This window comes from Brachyhypopomus gauderio, unplaced genomic scaffold (assembly GCF_052324685.1).
Source record: "Brachyhypopomus gauderio isolate BG-103 unplaced genomic scaffold, BGAUD_0.2 sc80, whole genome shotgun sequence".
Classification (NCBI taxonomy): Eukaryota; Metazoa; Chordata; class Actinopteri; order Gymnotiformes; family Hypopomidae; genus Brachyhypopomus; species Brachyhypopomus gauderio.
The window spans coordinates 1,073,427-1,092,691 of NW_027506901.1; the positions used below are offsets into that span (position 1 = coordinate 1,073,427).

The 19,265-nt window shown below is 44.3% G+C and overlaps 2 protein-coding genes across 3 annotated transcripts in view; one reads left to right on the top strand and one right to left on the bottom strand.

The window, feature by feature from the left end:
* The window catches only part of mark4a (MAP/microtubule affinity-regulating kinase 4a), a 44,327-nt gene extending 33,277 nt beyond the window's left edge, over window positions 1-11,050 (top strand). The window contains exons 15-18 of one of the 2 annotated variants that reach the window (XM_076991085.1): window positions 448-732; window positions 5,007-5,089; window positions 6,145-6,189; window positions 6,851-7,048. In XM_076991085.1, the coding sequence (XP_076847200.1) occupies window positions 448-732; window positions 5,007-5,089; window positions 6,145-6,189; window positions 6,851-6,915 (478 nt within the window). In that variant the 3' untranslated portion in view covers window positions 6,916-7,048. Of the gene's footprint in view, window positions 1-447; window positions 733-5,006; window positions 5,090-6,144; window positions 6,190-6,850 lie in introns of both variants that reach the window. The other variant, XM_076991084.1, reaches the window with a different exon arrangement.
* On the bottom strand, window positions 10,712-17,573 carry ckma (creatine kinase, muscle a). The gene is made up of 8 exons (XM_076991086.1): window positions 17,416-17,573; window positions 15,715-15,923; window positions 15,288-15,442; window positions 14,956-15,088; window positions 14,427-14,598; window positions 13,635-13,758; window positions 11,308-11,497; window positions 10,712-11,206 (listed from the first exon to the last, which is right to left on the bottom strand). Exons 2-8 carry the CDS (start codon window positions 15,905-15,907, stop codon window positions 11,028-11,030), a joined length of 1,146 nt encoding a protein of 381 aa, XP_076847201.1. The 5' UTR covers window positions 15,908-15,923; window positions 17,416-17,573; the 3' UTR covers window positions 10,712-11,027.
* Window positions 17,574-19,265: the final 1,692 nt, after the last annotated feature.

Sequence of the window (19,265 nt, forward strand, 5' to 3'; positions counted from 1 at the left end):
AGTAGATCACAAGCTGAAAACTTGTGGGCACCCCTGGTCTAACCCTAAACACTAACCTCTAACCCTGAACCCTAAACCTAACCTAGCTCTGCTTATTTGCTCTTTATCTGAGTAAAAAATCCCACCTCTCCATCTCTCTCCATCTCTCTCCATCCCTCTCCATCCGTATCCATTTCTCCATCTCTCTCCATCTCTCTCCATCCGTATCCATTTCTCCATCTCTCTCCATCTCTCTCCATCCATATCCATTTCTCCATCTCTCTCCATCCGTATCCATTTCTCCATCTCTCTCCATCTCTCTCCATCTCTCTCCATCTGTATTCAATTCTCCATCTCTCTCCATCCGTATCCATTTCTCCATCCCTCTCCATCCCTCTCCATCTCTCTCCATCTGTATCCATTTCTCCATTCCTCTCCATCCGTATCCATTTCTCCATCCCTCCCCAGCTCTCTCTCTCATCGCCTCCCCCCAGCCTCACCTTCCACTCTCAGTATAGGTGGAGCAGGAGCTTCATCCTCCTCTTCCTCTGGGGAGCGCTGTCGTCTAACACGGGGCTCTACTGTGCGGAGCACCTTCCATGGAGGTCAGCTCCGGGAGAGAGGGTCTGTTGGGTACGGGCCTCCGCCCACATCACCAACCCTGGGACACGACACAGTCACCCTTCCCCCTCACGCACGCACCCGAGCCACATCCAACCTGTTCAGCAAAATCACCTCCAAACTCACCCGCAGGTAAGACACAAATGGGAATATGCACACTAACAAAAACACATACGCACATGCACACATCCATATGCACACAGACATATGTACACACACCCATATGCAGACACACATATACACGCACCCAAATGCACACATTCGCACACACATGCACACACTCACACCTCAAAACTAAATAGATGAAAAACTCAAACAACATTCCAACAAAGATTTCATTGTGAGCATTCAGGGATGTATAAATGTTTTACAGTGTTTGTCAAGTGCTTGGTTTGAAAAATGTACTTTCCTGGACCATCAAAAACCAACAAAATTTTCCTGGACCATCGGTTTTCAGGTCCAGAAATGTCATTAAAGGGCACTAGAATGATGTTATTTTGGGAATTGTTAAGGACAAGTTTAATGGAATTGGGAATTTTTAAGAACAAGTGTAATGGAATTGCCCAGAAATGTAACTTTAAATGATTTACCTATTAGTGTGATAGTAGCTGTCTGTCATTTATACTGTGGCTCTTTCCATGGTTGCAGGATCAATTCAATGTTTATCTGAGTAAAGACACAGATGGCAACAGAACACATAAAATCAGTTACTTTCATTCTTAACATGTAATTATGTGCAGACATGCCACTACTTACAGCACTTGAGCCGGAGGGTTAGGGTTAGATGCTCAATGCTCCAGAGAGTCTTTTAAGGGCTGCACACCTGAAGAGTTTTGACAGGATGTCACTGGGTTAACATTGCCACTCCCACCCTAACCACCCCCCTCCCCACTTGGTTAACATTAACACCCCCCTCCCCACTTGGTTAACATTAACACCCCCCTCCCCACCTTATATCAATAATATTTCTAATATTTATTATTTTTTTAAGCCTCTTGCATCCAATGACCTCCGCACTTTACACAATTGTTGCATACATCAGATGATGACGTACATACAGCCGCTCTCTAAACAACTGTGGCTTTTGGCCTGGAACCGATGTCGTCTCTGGGTGTTTTGACCCTTAACCGCTACACCCTCCAGTTGGCGGGTTAGCAGTGGTGGCCAGATCACTGCCCATTAGCTCCAGGCCTCCAGCCCTCCTCCTCCCTTTTAAACCACAGCCAACAAGAGGCCCGTTCTGCTGCCTCCCCAGTCCTGCGCACAGCTGCCTTGTGATCTCTGCCTGCAACGCAGAGTGTCGTGAGCACCGACCATACAGACTGTGCCGGAAACACCCCACCTCCACTGGAAATAACCACACTTGCCAGCCTTTTTCCCTGCACTCCATGATGAGGTCTTGATACTTCAGGTTCTTCCTCTCATGGGCCTCATCACAGCCTTCCTCCCATGGCACTGTTAATTCCACCAGGGTGATCTTCTTAGCCTGCTCAGACCAGATAACTATGTCGGGCCTCAAGGTGGTCTGGACAACAGGGGGGAAAGTGAGCTTCCTACCCAGGTCAGCTGACGTCTCCCATCCTTCTGCCCCTTGTCTGCGATCACATGGAGCACCTGGTCATGCCTCCACCTGTATCTCCCCTGGGCCAGAGCTGTTTGACACCCTGCTAGTATGTGTGACAGGGTCCCCTCCTTCACACACATCCTGCAGCGTGGGTCCTCCCTCAGGCCCCACCTTACCAAGTTCACTGGTGATGGCAGGGCGTCATACACAGACCTCAAGAGAAAGCTTACACGGAATGGCTCCAGCCTCCAGAGTTCAGACCATGTGTCCCTCCTGTTTGGGAGGTCCCATCTGGTCCATGTCCCCTGTGTGGCTAGTTCGACAACTTTCCCCTTCTGTGTTTCCTCCTCTTGGTAACGCATTTCAGCTTGCACCATTTCCCTCCTCTACTGCACACTTGCCTTCTTCCACTGTGTGAAGTGAGATGTTTCTAGTCCCTGGCACCAGGGGCGATTTTAGGATCTGGTCTTTAGGGGTGCCCAGCCCCCAGTGCTCACAGAGGCACAATACCAAAGTATTGCGCAGGTGCAGAGCAAGTTTTTTGCATAATATAATATTTTAAAAATGTGTTGAGCCAGGTGGTGCTGAGCAACCTCACGGTGGTGCTCTAGCACCACTAAAAATACCCTAGCCTCGCCCCTGCCTGGCACCCATTGTAGACGTTGCAAACAATGTCCCTCAACTCCAAAGAGCTTTCAGCTTGCCTGACTGTAGTGTCTGCTACCGACTTGCGGCCAGTCCTTGTGGTAACTCTGGCTTTGTTGACACACTCGTCGTTAGAGTCCCTGAGCATCATGGTCACCCTGCACTTGGCCACCTTGAACTTCTCTACCACAGAGGAAAATGGAAATCGCAGCTGCCCCGACCGAATGTAGAGTCCCACTGCTGTGAATCTTGGAGGGATGCCAAGCCAACGCCTGAGATGTTTATTCACTCTCCTTTCCACCCCTTCCACTACATAGGGAGTGAGTAACCACATCAGTCTTGGTAGAAGCCCATGTTGGTATCTCCAGGCTTTAAACTTGCCAGGTAGGCCCGATCTTTCAATTCTCGTGAGACACTCGTCTGCCTGTTTTCTTGTGTCGGTGATGTTGTTCCTGTCACTAAGGGTGTCATCATACCACTTACTTAGGCATTTGATGGGGTTCTCCTTGATTGTTGGGATCTGTTCTCCTTGGATGTGCAGTTCAAACGCTTCAGTTAGTTTCACCCGCCTTATTATCATACTTCAGGACTTCTTGGGCTTGAATGTCATCCTTGACCATGAAGCCAAAGCCCCAAGGGTCTTCAGGATCCACCTGGCCTGCACGTGTGTTGTAGTGGTTATAGTGAGGTCATCCATGAATCCTCTCAGGGGGGGCTGTCTGCTTCCTGCTGCAGTCCTTGGTCCCTTGGCTTCTGCTGCTGCTGCTGCAACCAGGAGGTTCATCCCCATGATGAAGAGGATGGGTGAGACTGTACACCATGTTACAATCCCCTTCTCCAGCGGCTGCCACATGGTAGTGAACTTGGCAGACTGGAAGTGCAGCTTAAATTAACCCAAGTAGTTGTTAATCATCTGCCTGATCTTGTCCGGGATGTGGTACTGCTCCATGGCCTTATTGATGAGGGTGTGGGGTATAGGCCCATACGCGTTGGCCAGATCCAACCAGACAACTGTTATGTTGCCCTTTTTTCCCTTTGCTTCCTGGATCAGATGACTGAGGACAGCGGTATGTTCCAGGCACCTGGAGAACCCTGGCATGCCTCCCTTCTTGATTGAGGTGTCAACATACCCATTCTGCGTCATGTAGGTTGTCATGAGCCGCGCCAAGACTGAGAGAAAAATCTTGGCTTCTACACTCAGCAAGGAGATGGCGCGGAACTGGCTGATTACAGAAAAGCGCTTTGTGACAACATGTGTTGTGAAAAGCGCTATACAAATAAACTTTGATTGATTGAGAAGATTCTTTCTCCTTTGGCACAAAACACCCCTCTGACACCCTCCAGGATGCCGGTATGCTGCCCTTTGCCCAGATTGTGCTCAAGATCTTCCATAGCCTACGTAGCAGGAGTGGACACTTCTTGTAGACTTTGTAGGGTAATCCACTTGGTCCAGGGGCTGATGCTGTTCTCGCCCTCTTTAATACCTCCTCCACTTCTTTCCATGTTGGCACTCTGGTCTCCAGCTGTTTTGCAGGGGTGGAACACTGATGATTCTTGGGTGGTTGCCCAGATCTTCATGTCTTTGTGGGTCACCGTGTGTTGACTTGAGGGCATCCTCTACCTCCTCTTTAGAGCTGGTCAGTTCCTGATCTAGATTCCCCTAATAAGCCCTTGGTGAACCTATAGGGGTCCTTTCTGAACTGTGCCCTCCTGGTCCCTTTTTTCCTCCTCTCCCTCCGTGTCTGCTTCACCTTCCTCAGCCTGCGCAGCCTGTCACGAAGTGTGGATGTTAGGTCTTTGATCCCCACTTTTTCCCCTTCTGTGCTTTTGGGCTAAAAATAGATTGCACCCTGGGCAGTCGCCCACATTGCCCATAGGTAAAACCGGCCCTGCACTAACCCTATGCTATAATAACCCTAACACTAACCCTATGCTATTAGTATAGCCCATACCCTATAATATATCCCTAACCCTAAATAACCCTAACCCTAACCCTAAGCTAAATGCTTTGCTCCTACTTCTCAAACACCCACTACTTCTTTCATCTCCATCTCCTTCTCTGTTTCACTTTCCTTCTGTTTTTATCTCCTACTCTTGCTCCCTCTCTCTCCCCTGTATTTCCTTTTATCTCTGTCTCCCTTTCTCTGTCTGCCTGGCTGACTCTATCTCTCTACCTCTTTTTCTGTCTCTCCCTCAGGGTCAATCTCGACCCCTCTAAGAGGCAGGGTTCTAATAAGTCAGTGTCGGGTGCCACTCTTCCACAGGGATCCAAAACAGTTAGTAAGTTCCGTTGTCTGCCTGTCTCACTGTATGCCTATCTGCCTGTCTCACTGTATGCCTGGCTCATCTTTCTTTATTCTTCTCAATGCTCACTCTGTTTCACTGTCTCCCTTCAATCAGGCTGTGTGTGCATGTATGTTTATGTACATCTAAATCTGCAAATGCCTCAGGGTTTTAATGTATGCATATGTGTGTGGTCAAATTAACATGGCAAAATTATTATAATTATATTATTATTATATAATTCTCTTATTTCATGATTGATTTGTTATCTCACTATGAAGAGGATGAAGTTACTGTGTCATAGTTAAAACCCTACTGAACCCTACAGAGACCCTTACAGTTATACTGAACCCTACAGAGTTTTCTCCGGTTTCCTCCCACAGTCCAAAGACATGGAGGTTAGGTAAATTGGCCCTCTCTTATTCCCTGCCAAATTGTGTCTGTGTGTCTTCATGTTCAATAAAAGCAGTTGTCTGAGTGTGTGTTTGTGTGGATGGTGCTCTGTCACTAGGGTCTGTCCTCTCTCCCCTTCCTGCACCCCATTCAGTCCCCCAGGGGGCTGAGGATCCCGGTAGAAATACGCTGTGTGCAATTGGCTGCCGCTTCTCGCTGGTGTGTGATTGGTAGTGTAAGAGTTGTACCCGTGTTAAAATTGTTAAAAAAGCGACCTTGAGTATCTAGAAAGGCGCTATAATAAGTTGAACATTCATTCATTCATACAGTTATAGTGAACCCTACAGAGACCCTTACAGTTATAGTGAACCCTACAGAGACCCCTGGAGTTATACCCACACACACTATGTGGATGTGTGTGTGTGTGTGTGTTTGGTTGTCCTTTATGGGCTGATGCTGGTCTTTCTTATAGACTGATGTTCGAGGGTTAGGGTTTAGGATAGAGTTAGGGTTTAGGGTTAGATAGTTAGGGTTTAGGGTTAGAAAGAGTATGGTTTAGGGTTTAGAGTTTATGGTTGTGGTTAGATCACTGTGGCAACCATGTGCATTTGGTCTTGGGAAATGTTCAGTGAACTGAAATCCATTTGTTTGTTTTTCAGGGTCACAGATGAACCTGAGAGAGTCGGCCGACCTCCGTTCTCAGGGTGAGCATCTGTATTAAACACACACACACACACACACACACACACACACACACACACACACACACACACACACACACACACACGTACACACACACACACACACACACACACACACACACACACACACACACACACACACACACACACACACACACACATATCACGCACAGTCAGTGAATTCTTTGTTCAGGTGGTGACCAGAGCTAAGAACATACATACCTAATTATAAATAAGTGTTTGTATGTACCTGTCATAAATAATAGTGTTTGTGTAGCTGTCATGAACCGCTGTATTTGTGTGTACCTGTCATAAATAATAGTGTTTGTGTAGCTGTCATGAACCACTGTATTTGTGTGTACCTGTCATAAATAATAGTGTTTGTGTAGCTGTCATGAACCGCTGTATTTGTGTGTACCTGTCATAAATAATAGTGTTTGTGTAGCTGTCATGAACCACTGTATTTGTGTGTACCTGTCATAAATAATAGTGTTTGTGTAGCTGTCATGAACCACTGTATTTGTGTGTACCTGTCATAAATAATAGTGTTTGTGTAGCTGTCATGAACCGCTGTATTTGTGTGTACCTGTCATAAATAACCCATGTGTCTCTGTGTTTCTTTCCCCTTTGTCACTGATCCTGCCCCCCCGGACGACTGTGTCAGTGGCCATCTACCTGGGGATCAGGAAGAGGCCGAGCCCTGGCTCTGGGGAGGGGGGAGGAATGTGAGTGTGCGTAGGCCCCGCACCATCATTGCGGCGGTACTGGCTGTGCGCAATGCAGCGAGGGGGTGTGGCTCCTTCCTGCATTGCTGCAGCTATAATGCAGCAGGGTCAAAGGTCACGTTCCAGGCAGAGGTGTGTCAGATGAGCATCAGCTCATCCAAAACAAACAGTGTACACTACACACTCCTGTGGGGGGTGACGTTTGTTTTCAGACCCACTACCCCTCAGACCTCTCGGAGAGATGAGATTATGAGGGGCTGAGCGAAAAGCCAACTATTGGACACACACTGTCTTTTCTCTGTTGTCATGGTGAACTAACTTGGCTTATTCCAACTCTGGTTGCGTAGACTGAAAATCCTTCTCCCTCCACACACACACACACACACACACACACACACACACACACACACACACACACACACACACACACACACAAACCCACAAACACACACACACACACACAGACCCACAAACACACACATAAAGCAAACCTCATCCCCACATCCACAAGTCCTGGATTGATTCCAGTATTTTTGTTCTACTCATGAAATTATTTTAATGGTGTCATTGCTTTCTTGTTTTTTTTAACCATGTAACTATTTTGTATGCTCTTATGTAAGTATTTCACATGTTCTCTTGTTCTGTGCCGAAACACAAATCTGAACAACCCCCCCCCCCCCCCCCCCCCCCATCTCCCACATTCTTCTTTGTATCAATAAACCGAAGTCTCCCGTAGATTTAGATATTTACACCAACCAATTACACATGAATATTGAAGTACGGTTTAGCCTATATCTGACTTTTACTTTGTAACTGTCATCCAGAATAATAGACTACAACATCAGATTAATATCAGATATCAATATCAGATAAATAGACTACAATATCAGATGCACATGAGTGAATGTAAAAACAAGCAGTTCTGGGTTATCGTAGTCATGGATTTCACCATTAGCCAAATATGTGTGGCTAATATTCACTTATCTGCTGGACCTGAGTCCACCTCCTCCCCCCTCCCTCCACCCTCCACCACCCTCCTCCTCCACCACCCTCCTCCACCACTCTCCCCCTCCACCACCCTCCTCCACCACTCTCCCCCTCCACCCTCCACCCTCCACCACTCTCCCCCTCTACCACCCTCCTCCACCACTCTCCCCCTCCACCCTCCACCCTCCACCACTCTCCCCCTCCACCACCCTCCTCCACCACTCTCCCCCTCCACCACCCTCCTCCACCCCTCCTCCTCCACCTCCCTCCTCCTCCACCACCCTCCTCCTCCTTCCTCCACTCCTCCCTCAGCTTATAAGTGGCATTAGACATCTAGACACCAGTCTAAACATGCTGAGAAGGTTCTGCTTTTGCAGTTATTTTTTTATTTTATTTTATTATTACTATAACATTTATTTGTATAATTATTCAGTGCATTTCAGACACCGGTAATTCAAAGTGCTTTACATAAACAAGAATAGTAGCGTACAGAGCTTGGGATGAAAAATACAGTAAACCGACAACTCTACAAAACAGGAACAAATGGAACACATATATAACAGAAAAAGATAAAAGGAATAAATCTTACAAAACAAATTTGCTAATGTAATGTAATTAGACTGTGATTTGTTGAATGACCCTCCAGTAACTGCCCTCTACCAGTAACTAGCTCCCTGAAAATTACCTCTTATAAATGAAAAATTATTTTGGTGTTATCCAGATAGGGTGGCTTTGATTGCCATACAATCTGATGTCACAGGAAAAGGAGGAGTTTGTGTGAATAGGGCAGTGTTTTTGCTGAATAAATGCACCAAAAAGTGTACACTAGAGATGAGAAATGAGACAGAGCCCATTAGGATAAGGGAAGTGCAGGAAACTTGAGCAGTGGAGCCGTGTTTCCCAATCCCAAGGCTGTGTGAGCTCAGTACTGCACTTTGTTGTGTTTCTCATACTCCAAAAAACCTGCTTTAACTCAAGGAAATTAGGTGATCAATTGAATTTGCATTGTTGTAGCTTTGACAGCAGTATTTTATGCAGCCGACTCTCCAAATCGGGACGCCAAGGCTTGGACTTGTTGAGCCCAGTTAGGGTTAGGGCTTCAGGTAGGGGACATCCTCCAGTAGATGGCGCTGTGGTCCTCTGGGACTTAGCTAGTGCACTTGGAGGACACCAGCTCCCTCTTCCTGCACATGACTTGTACCCACAAGATCTAACCTATGTTCCACACAGGTGACCCTCTGACCCTCGACCCCACAGCTCAGTATCAGCTATTCCACTCCTTTACATTCTGATATTTTCTCATCTTTGTGCTTCTTTCTCTCCGTCTGTGGGTGTTTGAGAGGAAAGATAAAACTCCACTTACAGTTCACAAACTGAGTCATAGGAAATCTTTGCAACATCAGCCTGTGATTGGACTCCTGTAATGGAGACACTCCCCTTTGTAAATTCTAAGCAGTATATGAAGAGAGTGCAGGTCTGAGCTGGTTTGATCTATTTGGATCTGGTCTGATCTGTTGTGATCTGGTCTTGGATCCTTATCTGTTAAATGTGTTCTTAGATCTCTGTGCACTCGCTTTGACTTGAATCAGCTACATCCTGTGGCTCTTTGGGTTATACCCTAAACCTGCCACTAGAGAGCGCTAATGTCTTAAATGTGAACACTTAAATTTGTGGATATTTGCACAGGTATTTCATTTATTTTCTAGGATAATTATCTTGGGAGAAAAAATACTTGGTTTATATGAGTCAGATGTTGACTGCATATAAAAATGAGAATATTGAGATACTGATAATATGACTGTAGTATTTATCTTAGACTTCCAGGTTAATTCCTGCTAGTGCTTCTGCTGGCTCTCCAGAACCTTCTGTGTGTGGTGAAGACAGTAACCCACATACCCACATAATTCTGGAGGAGAGGGGTGGTACCCTAACCCTAACACTAGGGTTAGAGAGAATAACCCTAACCCTAACCCCTAGGGTTAGAGAGAATAACCCTAACCCTAGGGGTGGTGGCAGAGAGAGACTGACTGAGTGGTTAATCAGAGACAGAAACAGTGTGAGTGTGTGTGCGTGTGTAACGAGGGTTGACATCACGGGAGTTGTGTCTGACATCATGGCATGCTGTTTCTCATAAGGCATCATTCTAATATGCAGTATGATTAAGAAACCAGGACAGACAGACATGATGTATCCTGCCAAGTGCAGATGGGTTAAGATAGTTCATAAGAATTTGTTTCACTTTGTTTTTCCAGACGTCTGTGCACCTCTGGTGAATAAGGAATGGACAGAAATAAAACTTACTGTTGGAATCATCTGTGAACTATTTATTCAATGTAATGTGGACTTCCCTTAAAATTTAAATGTTTTATTTACACCTGTTGGTGCAAAATGTTATCATGTTAGTTGAACTGTGTTTATGTGGTTATAAGTAAAAAAGTCATTTTGCAGCCCCCTTTAGCCCAACATACTAGTGTTTTTATCAAGGTACCATAGATACTGTAGTTTAGCATAATGCTAAGGGATATATACTGAAGAAGACATGAAATATGACTAAATGGGAAATGGTGGTTTTGCAGGCCTGAAAATTGTGAAAGCAGGAATCCCTAATCCTAACCCTAAACTTAACATTCTTAATCCTAACCCTAATCCTAACACAATAGCACCTCTGTCTGAGCAGTTTCTCTACCCTTACACACTTAGCTCAGCTTACCAGTTACTTGCTGTACTGTGAATATGCAGAGACAGCACTGGGCACTTTTGCCCTCTTCACGTCATGGTATCAGTTTGACAAGGAGAAAAAAAAGATGCACAAGTTTGTTTCATGGGGTCCTTTTATTGAACTTTTGACTAATTGACTTTTTACAACCAGTTTGAACCAGTTTGAGGTGAAACAAATGACACAGGCCCTGCTGCCCGTGCCACGAATCTGATCCCAAGATGTCACCGACTGAACACCAAGCAGACAAAACAGGGTGTCGAAAGCAAGGAAAAGAATAGAAGAAAAGGACAGAACCAAAAGTCAAGCAGAGTTTGAGGGCAACAGCATTCTGCTCGGCTGATGGAAAGATGTAAAAAACAAAAAAAAAAGAACAGGAAGGAGAATGAGGAAAAAAGAAAGAGGGACCTGATCTACTTCTGGGCGGGGATCATGCTGTCGATGGACTCCCCCTTTTCCAGTTTCTTCTCCATCTCAACCATGAGCTTGACACCATCCACCACGCACTGCACCTGCTCCACCTCCGAGGTACCAATACGGTCCGCGTTGGAGATGTCAAACACTCCACCCACTGAGGCTGTGTCAACACCACCTGAGGAGCCAGATGAGAGGAAATAGGTGGAGGGTCAAAATATCAGGTGACAAGTGTGAATATGTGTGTGTGTGTGTGTGTGTGTGTGTGTGCGTTCATACCTGTGCCACGCTTCTGCAGACGCAGTCTGTTCAAGATCTCCTCAAATTTGGGGTGTTCACTGAGTTTGGGCAGCTTCACGTGAACCCCCCCACGCAGGCCAGTGCCGAGGTTTGATGGGCAGGTCAGGATGAAGCCCAGGTGTTCACTCCACATGAATCCGTGATTGTGCTTCTTGAACACCTCCTCAATCTACCGTACAAGTACAAACAAAAATGGACACAGTAGCATCAGATCGGTGAAAAGTAATTATGCATTTAGATAATATCTAGAAAGCTGGGTAAGATAAAAATGAAGATAATAAACCTTACATTCTGACTTCTGAATAAATTCACTGTTGAATGAATAAAGAGCTTTGCTCATTCGTTCATGGATCAGATCACATTAAAGTTAAAGTGTTTTTTCTGATCTGTAACAAAAATCTATAAAGGGCTATAATACTGATCTGGATTACTAATAACATCATAATATTGGTATATGGAATAATGAATAGAAAGTATTGCTGATAGTTTCTGTGTTAAATTGTAGTATTTTTCAACAATACATCTTACCATGGCCGGAGTGGGCCACTTTTTCAGCCCGGGAGTTTCATGCGCAAATCCGGCCCAAAATTATTTTTCCATCCCAATCGGCCCAAACTAGAGATTGACATGAGCCGGCCCATCGGGAATCCTCCTGAATCTCCCGATTAGCCACTCCGGCTCTGCATCTTACATCACAAACCCCAGCCCACCCCACCGTTTTAAAATGTCCAAATCAGGCTGCCATAACATACAAATTAGTTGAATTAGTAGCAGTATTCATCTTATTATTTATTCAATGTATTTAAATAAGTTATTGCATTTACTTGAAAACAAAATTTAGGATGGTTATCTAGGGGCAGTCATGGCCTGGTGGTAGGGAACTGGTCTTGTGACCGGAGGGTCGTGGGTTTGATTCCCAGACCTGAGGTCATGACTCAGGTGCCCTTGAGCAAAGCACCTAAACCCAACTGCTCCCCAGGTGCTTGGCTAGGGCTGCCCACCGCTGTGTGCACCACAGTAATCACTAGTGTGTGTGTTCTAACTGCACAGATGGGTTAAAAGGACAAATTTCAATTGTGGTGAAAAAAATCACAATTGACAAAATATGACACATTTTATTTAGCTAGGTTATGTAACTATTATGTTGGAGAAGTTGGCCCCAATGTATTAAAACTAAGGTAAGACACTAGCTTTTTCATCAGTAACTGTAGCTTGAGTCTGACTTTATATGGCTTACGTGTTCATAAAGTGTTACATGTTTATATGTGTGTGTGTGTGTGTGTGTGTGTGTGTGTGGTCTTTATGTAGTCTTTTTCTGTTAGCAATATCCCTGGGTCAGCTAGCAAGCAAAGTTCAGCTACATAAGCTAAGCTTTCTGCATGATTTTGAGTAGTTTGCTATCTTTTAATTTTGATTAGTCCATTTGCCACATAGGCAGTTAAAATGAGAGAAATGTGTATTTATGTGTATTTATTATATGTAGAATTAGCCTGAAAATGTCCATCTGTTATACAAACATACCACTTCAGTTTATGTACAAACCAATGATCTCAAAATTAGCCAGGAAGTCAGCAAAGTTAACATTAGATCAGTGATTAGATTAAATGAAACCATTTTAAAACCAACAGTTGCAGATGTTGTCTAGATTGGATAGCAGCTATGTAGGTGCTAATTTTCGAGTCTATAAATGAGCAAAAACGTAACAGGCATATTCATAATATATGAGCCATACAGCTCAGCTATTATGATTAAACTAGCACCTGTGGACATGTGTCCCTCTACTGATGTCCTCCTGCATATTAGAAGCAAGTTTCCGTTATTATTGAGCTTAACAATATAGTGAATTGACTTGCTCAAAACTGAATATCCTCACTTTTCACTATAGTTTATCATTGTGTTATCTATCCAGTTTGATTTTATGTAGTTTGCCACTGCTCTTAAATGTTAAGTATCAGCATATAAACGTGTGTGTATTGGCGTTTAAATGTGTTCTGGGACTGTATTTTGATTTTCTCACTCCTGTTTCTTGGAGCGGTAAGGTTAGTAATGCTACATGGTCTTTTTGGTTTATATCTAGAGAAGGCCAGATATAAATTCAACAGAGTTGAAAAGTGAAGACTTTACGTGTCTGATTAGACACATAAATTAGAGTTACATACAGTGTATCAGTTTAATTCTTCATTTGTTTTTAATGTATGTATATATTCATTTGCATATGAATGTTTGCATATTTAAACCCATGTGTATTCTAGTAAGTGGGTTACGATGTTTGTGTGTATGTGTGTGTGCGTGTGCGTGAACTCTACCTTGTTCAGACCAACACAGAAGCGTCTGAAGACCTCTTTCATGTTCCCACCCTTCTGCATGGAGATGACGCGTAGGTGATCCTCCTCATTCACCCACACCAGGAAGGTCTTGTTCTCATTGTGCCTAAAGAAAGGATCACACACAGAACACAGTGAAACGAGCTTCAGTCAGCCAGGGAATCCTAACCCTTCAAGTCCTAAACTACCCTACACAGCGTAATTACAACTCTAACCCTAAACTACCCTACACAGCGTAATTCCAACTCTAACCCTAAACTACCCTACACAGCGTAATTCCAACTCTAACCCTAAACTACCCTACACAGCGTAATTCCAACTCTAACCCTAAACTACCCTACACAGCGTAATTCCAACTCTAACCCTAAACTACCCTACACAGCGTAATTCCAACTCTAACCCTAAACTACCCTACACAGCGTAATTCCAACCCTAACCCTAAACTATCCTACACAGTGTAATTCCAACCCTAACCCTAACCCCTGGACTTAACCCTAACCCTAATCCTCATGTTACTCTGGTCCCACTCACGTCCACTACATCTCACCCTTTCCATGTATCGCATCTACAATATTTTACTCCTAATCACAAAGTTTACACTACATTACACACTACACACTACACTACACACTACACTCTTAGTCATGAACGCTACGCTTGCACTCAATATGTTGTATCCCAAGTCAAATGATGGACCCAACAGACTCTACCCCTAGCCCCTAGCCCTTACCCCCTACACACTCTGCCCCTACCCCCTACACCCCTTTCACTCACCAGATGCCTCTGGCGTCAGGCCAGTCGCGGGCCATGCCGGCTGCCAGCAGCAGGGGGGAAACGGGCTTGTCAAACAGGAAGTGGTCAGCAATGAGCTGCTCTTGTTCAGCATCAGTCATTGACTTCAGGGGGTAGTACTTCCCCTTAAATTCACCATCCAGGCTGTTCAGAGCTTAAATTAAGAAGAATTATTATACTGTTATATGTGGTTACGCTCTTTTGAAACAAATGTATTAGTACTATAAGATAAAAACAACAGTTGAAATGTATGTAGAGTACAATATAAGGAGTATCATTGAAATTTATATTACATAAATGTACCTATTGGCATTTACAGGTATGATAACAAAAACCACTCAGGTGAAGCACTGCAGAATTGTAATGGATGTTGCTGTTCTTCCGTTGGACCATTAGACCGTGACAGGTGGGGTACCTCACCCTCTACAGACAGCTTCACACTTCAAACCTAGCTTCACTAGGTTTAGGGTTCACCCTAAGGTCAGTGGGCCCTAACCATGGGGAGCCTCACCTTCCACGGACAGCTTCTCCACAGCTCTGCGCTCCCCACGGCTGTTGTGGGGGGGCAGGGCGTACCCCTTGATGCTACGTCCCGTACGCACGCGGCTGCTCAGAACGTAGTTGGGGTCAAGGTCATCACCTCCCTATGAAAAACCAAGTGCAGTATCCACAGTTAGGCCTGGTTCACACTAGTGTGCGTAAAACTAACTGGTGTAACTAGTAAAAACCTAATGTGTTTAGTTTGTTACTATCCTAGGCATTTGCGTAATATTAATGTTTGGCCATTATTTAGTAAAGTAAATGATTGTTAGAGGGTTAGTGCGGTGGCTGATGTCCACTGACCTTCAGGTTCTCGAAGTTCAGGTCAGTCTTGTGCTTGTCTGTGGCTTTGTATCCCCCATGTCGGTCACAGATGACGGGGTCAAAGAGGTCCTTAAACACGTCGTAGGATTCCTCATCACCAGCCACACAGCCGACAGTCATGATGAAGGGGTGACCTGAGGAATACAGATGACCAATGAGACTGAGACAAAACAAACATGTAAGACTCAAGGCTCATGGGATGAATGTAAGGTAAATGGCACTCTAACCGGCATGTCAGCAATCTCACTGCAAACAAAATGAAGCAGCTACTCTGTGAACTCTCAAGTTGCATTGTTGTATTATAACTTTATTTAACTCCATAGCACCTAAATAACCTGTTAAACAGGTATTAGGCATCCAGCATGCATGAGGTAAATAAGCAATGCTGGGTCCTGTCTCCACTCACCAGGGTTATCGACGCCAGTCTGAATAGCATCATCCAGCGTGTATCCAGTGGGGGTCTGCTTGTCTCTCAGCTTGGTATATACCTCCTTAGTGAGCACCTTGGCCATGTGGTTGTTGTGTTTTGTAAGGTCAGGAAACTCATCATCCACAGAGAAGTTGAGCTTAAAGTTGTTGTGGGTGTTTCCGAAAGGCATGATTGCGTTTCTAGCACTGTAATATGGAGGGTTGAGACATGAAATGAGTTAGAAATTATAAGTTCATAAAAGCTTCGTTATGTTACAGTGCTTTAATGAGTGCAGAGGGTGTTGTAAAGTTCCTGTGCTATTGATTATACATGATAACAGACATGTATAGTCAGCCACTCAAGAACTGACCATTTTTGTTTCCAGTAAACTTATATGGTCTGTAAAATCATCATCTGCTACATGTGTCAACACTGAAAAATTTAACAGGACTTTAAAAAATAAATTACCACCATGACCAAATGTAGCAGAACAGTCCTGCCTGCTGCCATGTCAGTTACTCCAGTCAACATACAACACCACACACACACCAACAGCTGCAAACGTTATGAAGGTCTGGAGACTTTAAGTATCCCAGCAGGCCTCTGGCTCCTCAACTGGTGTGTCTGATATGCCTGAGAAAGGGTTCGGTTATTCTAGGGTCCAGCCTGAGAGCTTCTATTTTTGTGATGGTGCCCATGTCACTCCCTTATTCTCACATTACATCCAATCTCACTATACAGAAAAGCATGTTCTGATCACACACACACACACCCACACACACACACACCTGCATGTATTGTGGCATAACACCCTAATGCTGCTGCCTGCTTCAGTCTTGAGGGTCTAATTTATGCACAGCCCTAAACAGCCTAACTGTTCCCTTTGTTTAAGATGGAATATCTACCCAACATTTCAAGCAGGTTTCCTTCATTAAGTGGTACACTGTCTGTGTTGGTGATGAGTCATGTCAGCACGGACGCAGTATGGAAACTTTCTGTGCTGTCTGAACTGTATAAAGGGCTAAACCTAACCCCTAATCCTAACTAACCCTAACCCCTAACCCTAACTAACTCTAACCCTAATGTACCACAGACTGTGTTTATCTGAAGAAAATGTGTAGAAAGTGAAAACCTTGGAGCACTTAGAAAACATTTATCTTTTTTTGCCCTTAGCTCCTTGGTTCAAACTGTACGTGTTTGGCTGAGTTATGAGCAGACAGCTGTGCAGAAGAAAGCTGAGAACTAGAAGCCATCTCTCCCCTCTTTAAGGCTCAAATGCACCTGTTACGCTGGTAATATTAGCACAGATCACAGCTACAAATGCACAGTCAGGGGCTGTGAATGACCACTAATGAGAAATGAGCATGTTTTGTTTTACTGTTTCTGCAATTGCAAAATCAAATCACATTGATCAAAGTTATTTGAACTGTATATAGCACTTAAAGATTTAAAAAATATGTCTCTGCTGTAAGCAAATTACATTTAGCGCCCCACACCTGCTAAGCTTTTATCAGTTAGGAAAATCAGATATAAAAAGAACATTTTAAGGTTAGGTTAGGTTAGGGTTATTCATTCTTTGAATCCACATTTTTCTTGAGGTCCCTATTTATTTTTGCCAAATCACTAATTCAATAACAATCCTGAATGTTACCACTTTTCTTGCAAAGAATGTGGGTTGCAGTTTTTCAGTTTCTTTACCTGTGCACGAGACAACAGAGGTAACAGTCCTTGGGATCAGTTCCTGTTCACCAAAGCCGAAATAGGGGTCACCCAGCTAAGAAGGGTTGGGTTCAGCTTTATATACCGCTGAGTTCTGTGGTGACAAGCTAATCCCTTTTAGACTCTAGCTTGTGATTGGACAGGACCCTGCTCTGCTCAGTTTAGCTTAGAAAAGGATTGTGTATTTACATTTCCGTCATCTTAGATGGGGTGTCTGCTGAGGTCTGGCACTCTCCCCAAACCCCCTCCTCTTCGCCCCATACATAGCTGTCCAGTGGGTTGGCTGGGGATGGGGGGAGGGTTCGGGGGGCCTGCAGAGTGGGAGTGCAATGGGGACATTTGGAAAGGCTGAGTGTAACACCAAGCTTGGAAACAGTTTACTGCAATGCTGCCATGTTTCTAGTAAATGTGTATGTGTGTGTGTGTGTGTGTGTGCAATGAGGTGTTGTTACACTTAATGTATATTTGACAGACCTTTATTGTCTGTGGGGAAAAGTTAGTTTTAAGTCCCTGAAAAAAGTTCTCTATACTTTTTTTCTTATTGGTGTTGCTGTAATTAATAATAATAATTACAGCAACACCAATTAGTAATAATAATACATGGTTTGTACAGGTGTCACGTTGTGGGGGGGGCCCCCTGCCGGTCGCCCCCGGTTACAGCGGCAGCTGTCCTGTTTTGGTCACGTGATGTTCGTCCCTCAGGTGGGCGGGACCCGTGATCCGTCTCACCTGAGGGTCGTTAGTTTGTCTATATATGTGACATATGTAAGCGCTTTGTGACAACATGTGTTGTGAAAAGCGCTATACAAATAAACTTTGATTTGATTTGATATGTCTTGTCTTTGTACCAGTTGACTGCTGGTTATTATTTCCTTAATCTGGTTCTATGTCACGGGTATTTGGTTTGCGCACTTTCTATTAAACCATCCTCTTTCCCTGAGACTTGGCGTGATCTCTTCCTTTTTAGTTGCTCACCCTGCCCGTCACACAGGTGCTTGAAATTCTGCATTTATTTTACAATAAATAACTACCTGACTAAATAAGTTTGCTTAAAGAAAAAACAGCAGAATGTAAAATAAAAAAGGCATCACTCGTGCCTCCACGTATGTGTGACAACAAATTCTAGTTCTTTCTCATAATCCAAGAGCAGTTGGCTCACGTGAAACCGGCTCATTTTGCCCCCAGATTATCGCTAAATTTCAGTTTTGAGATATCACTGTTATCATTTATTTACCACAGCTGAAAGGTGCTGTAAAAACTTGAAAATGGGCCTTGAAAGTGCTTGAAAAGTGCTTGAATTTTACTTCACGGTCTGACTCCTGCTGAATACTGATGTCCACCTGTGACCTCAGGAACTTCTTCATACATGTATACATATCAGAAATGTTTCTACATATTGTAAGTGTAATATTGTGAAGGGCAGGGAGTGCGAACAAAAAGGAAGCGATCACGCCAAGTCTCAGGGAAAAAGGATGGTTTAATGAAGAAATTGCGCAAACCAAAAACCCGTGAATAGATCCGAATTAAGGATATAATGACCAGCGGTCAACTGGTACAAAGACAAGACATATATAGGCAAACAAACGACCCTCAGGTGAGACGGATCACGGGCTCCGCCCACCTGAGGGACGCACACGACGTCACAAAACAACAACAACAGCCGCTGTGGACGGAGGTGACCGGTAGGGGGCCGCCTCACCGTGACAGTATGCTTTATTTTTGACTGTCTTTGCAAAAGGTAAATGCTATGGAAGTTAAAAACTGTATGATGATCCTGAATAAAATTCTTCATTTAATTTAATTTGACCAGATTTAAATTCAGTGTAAAA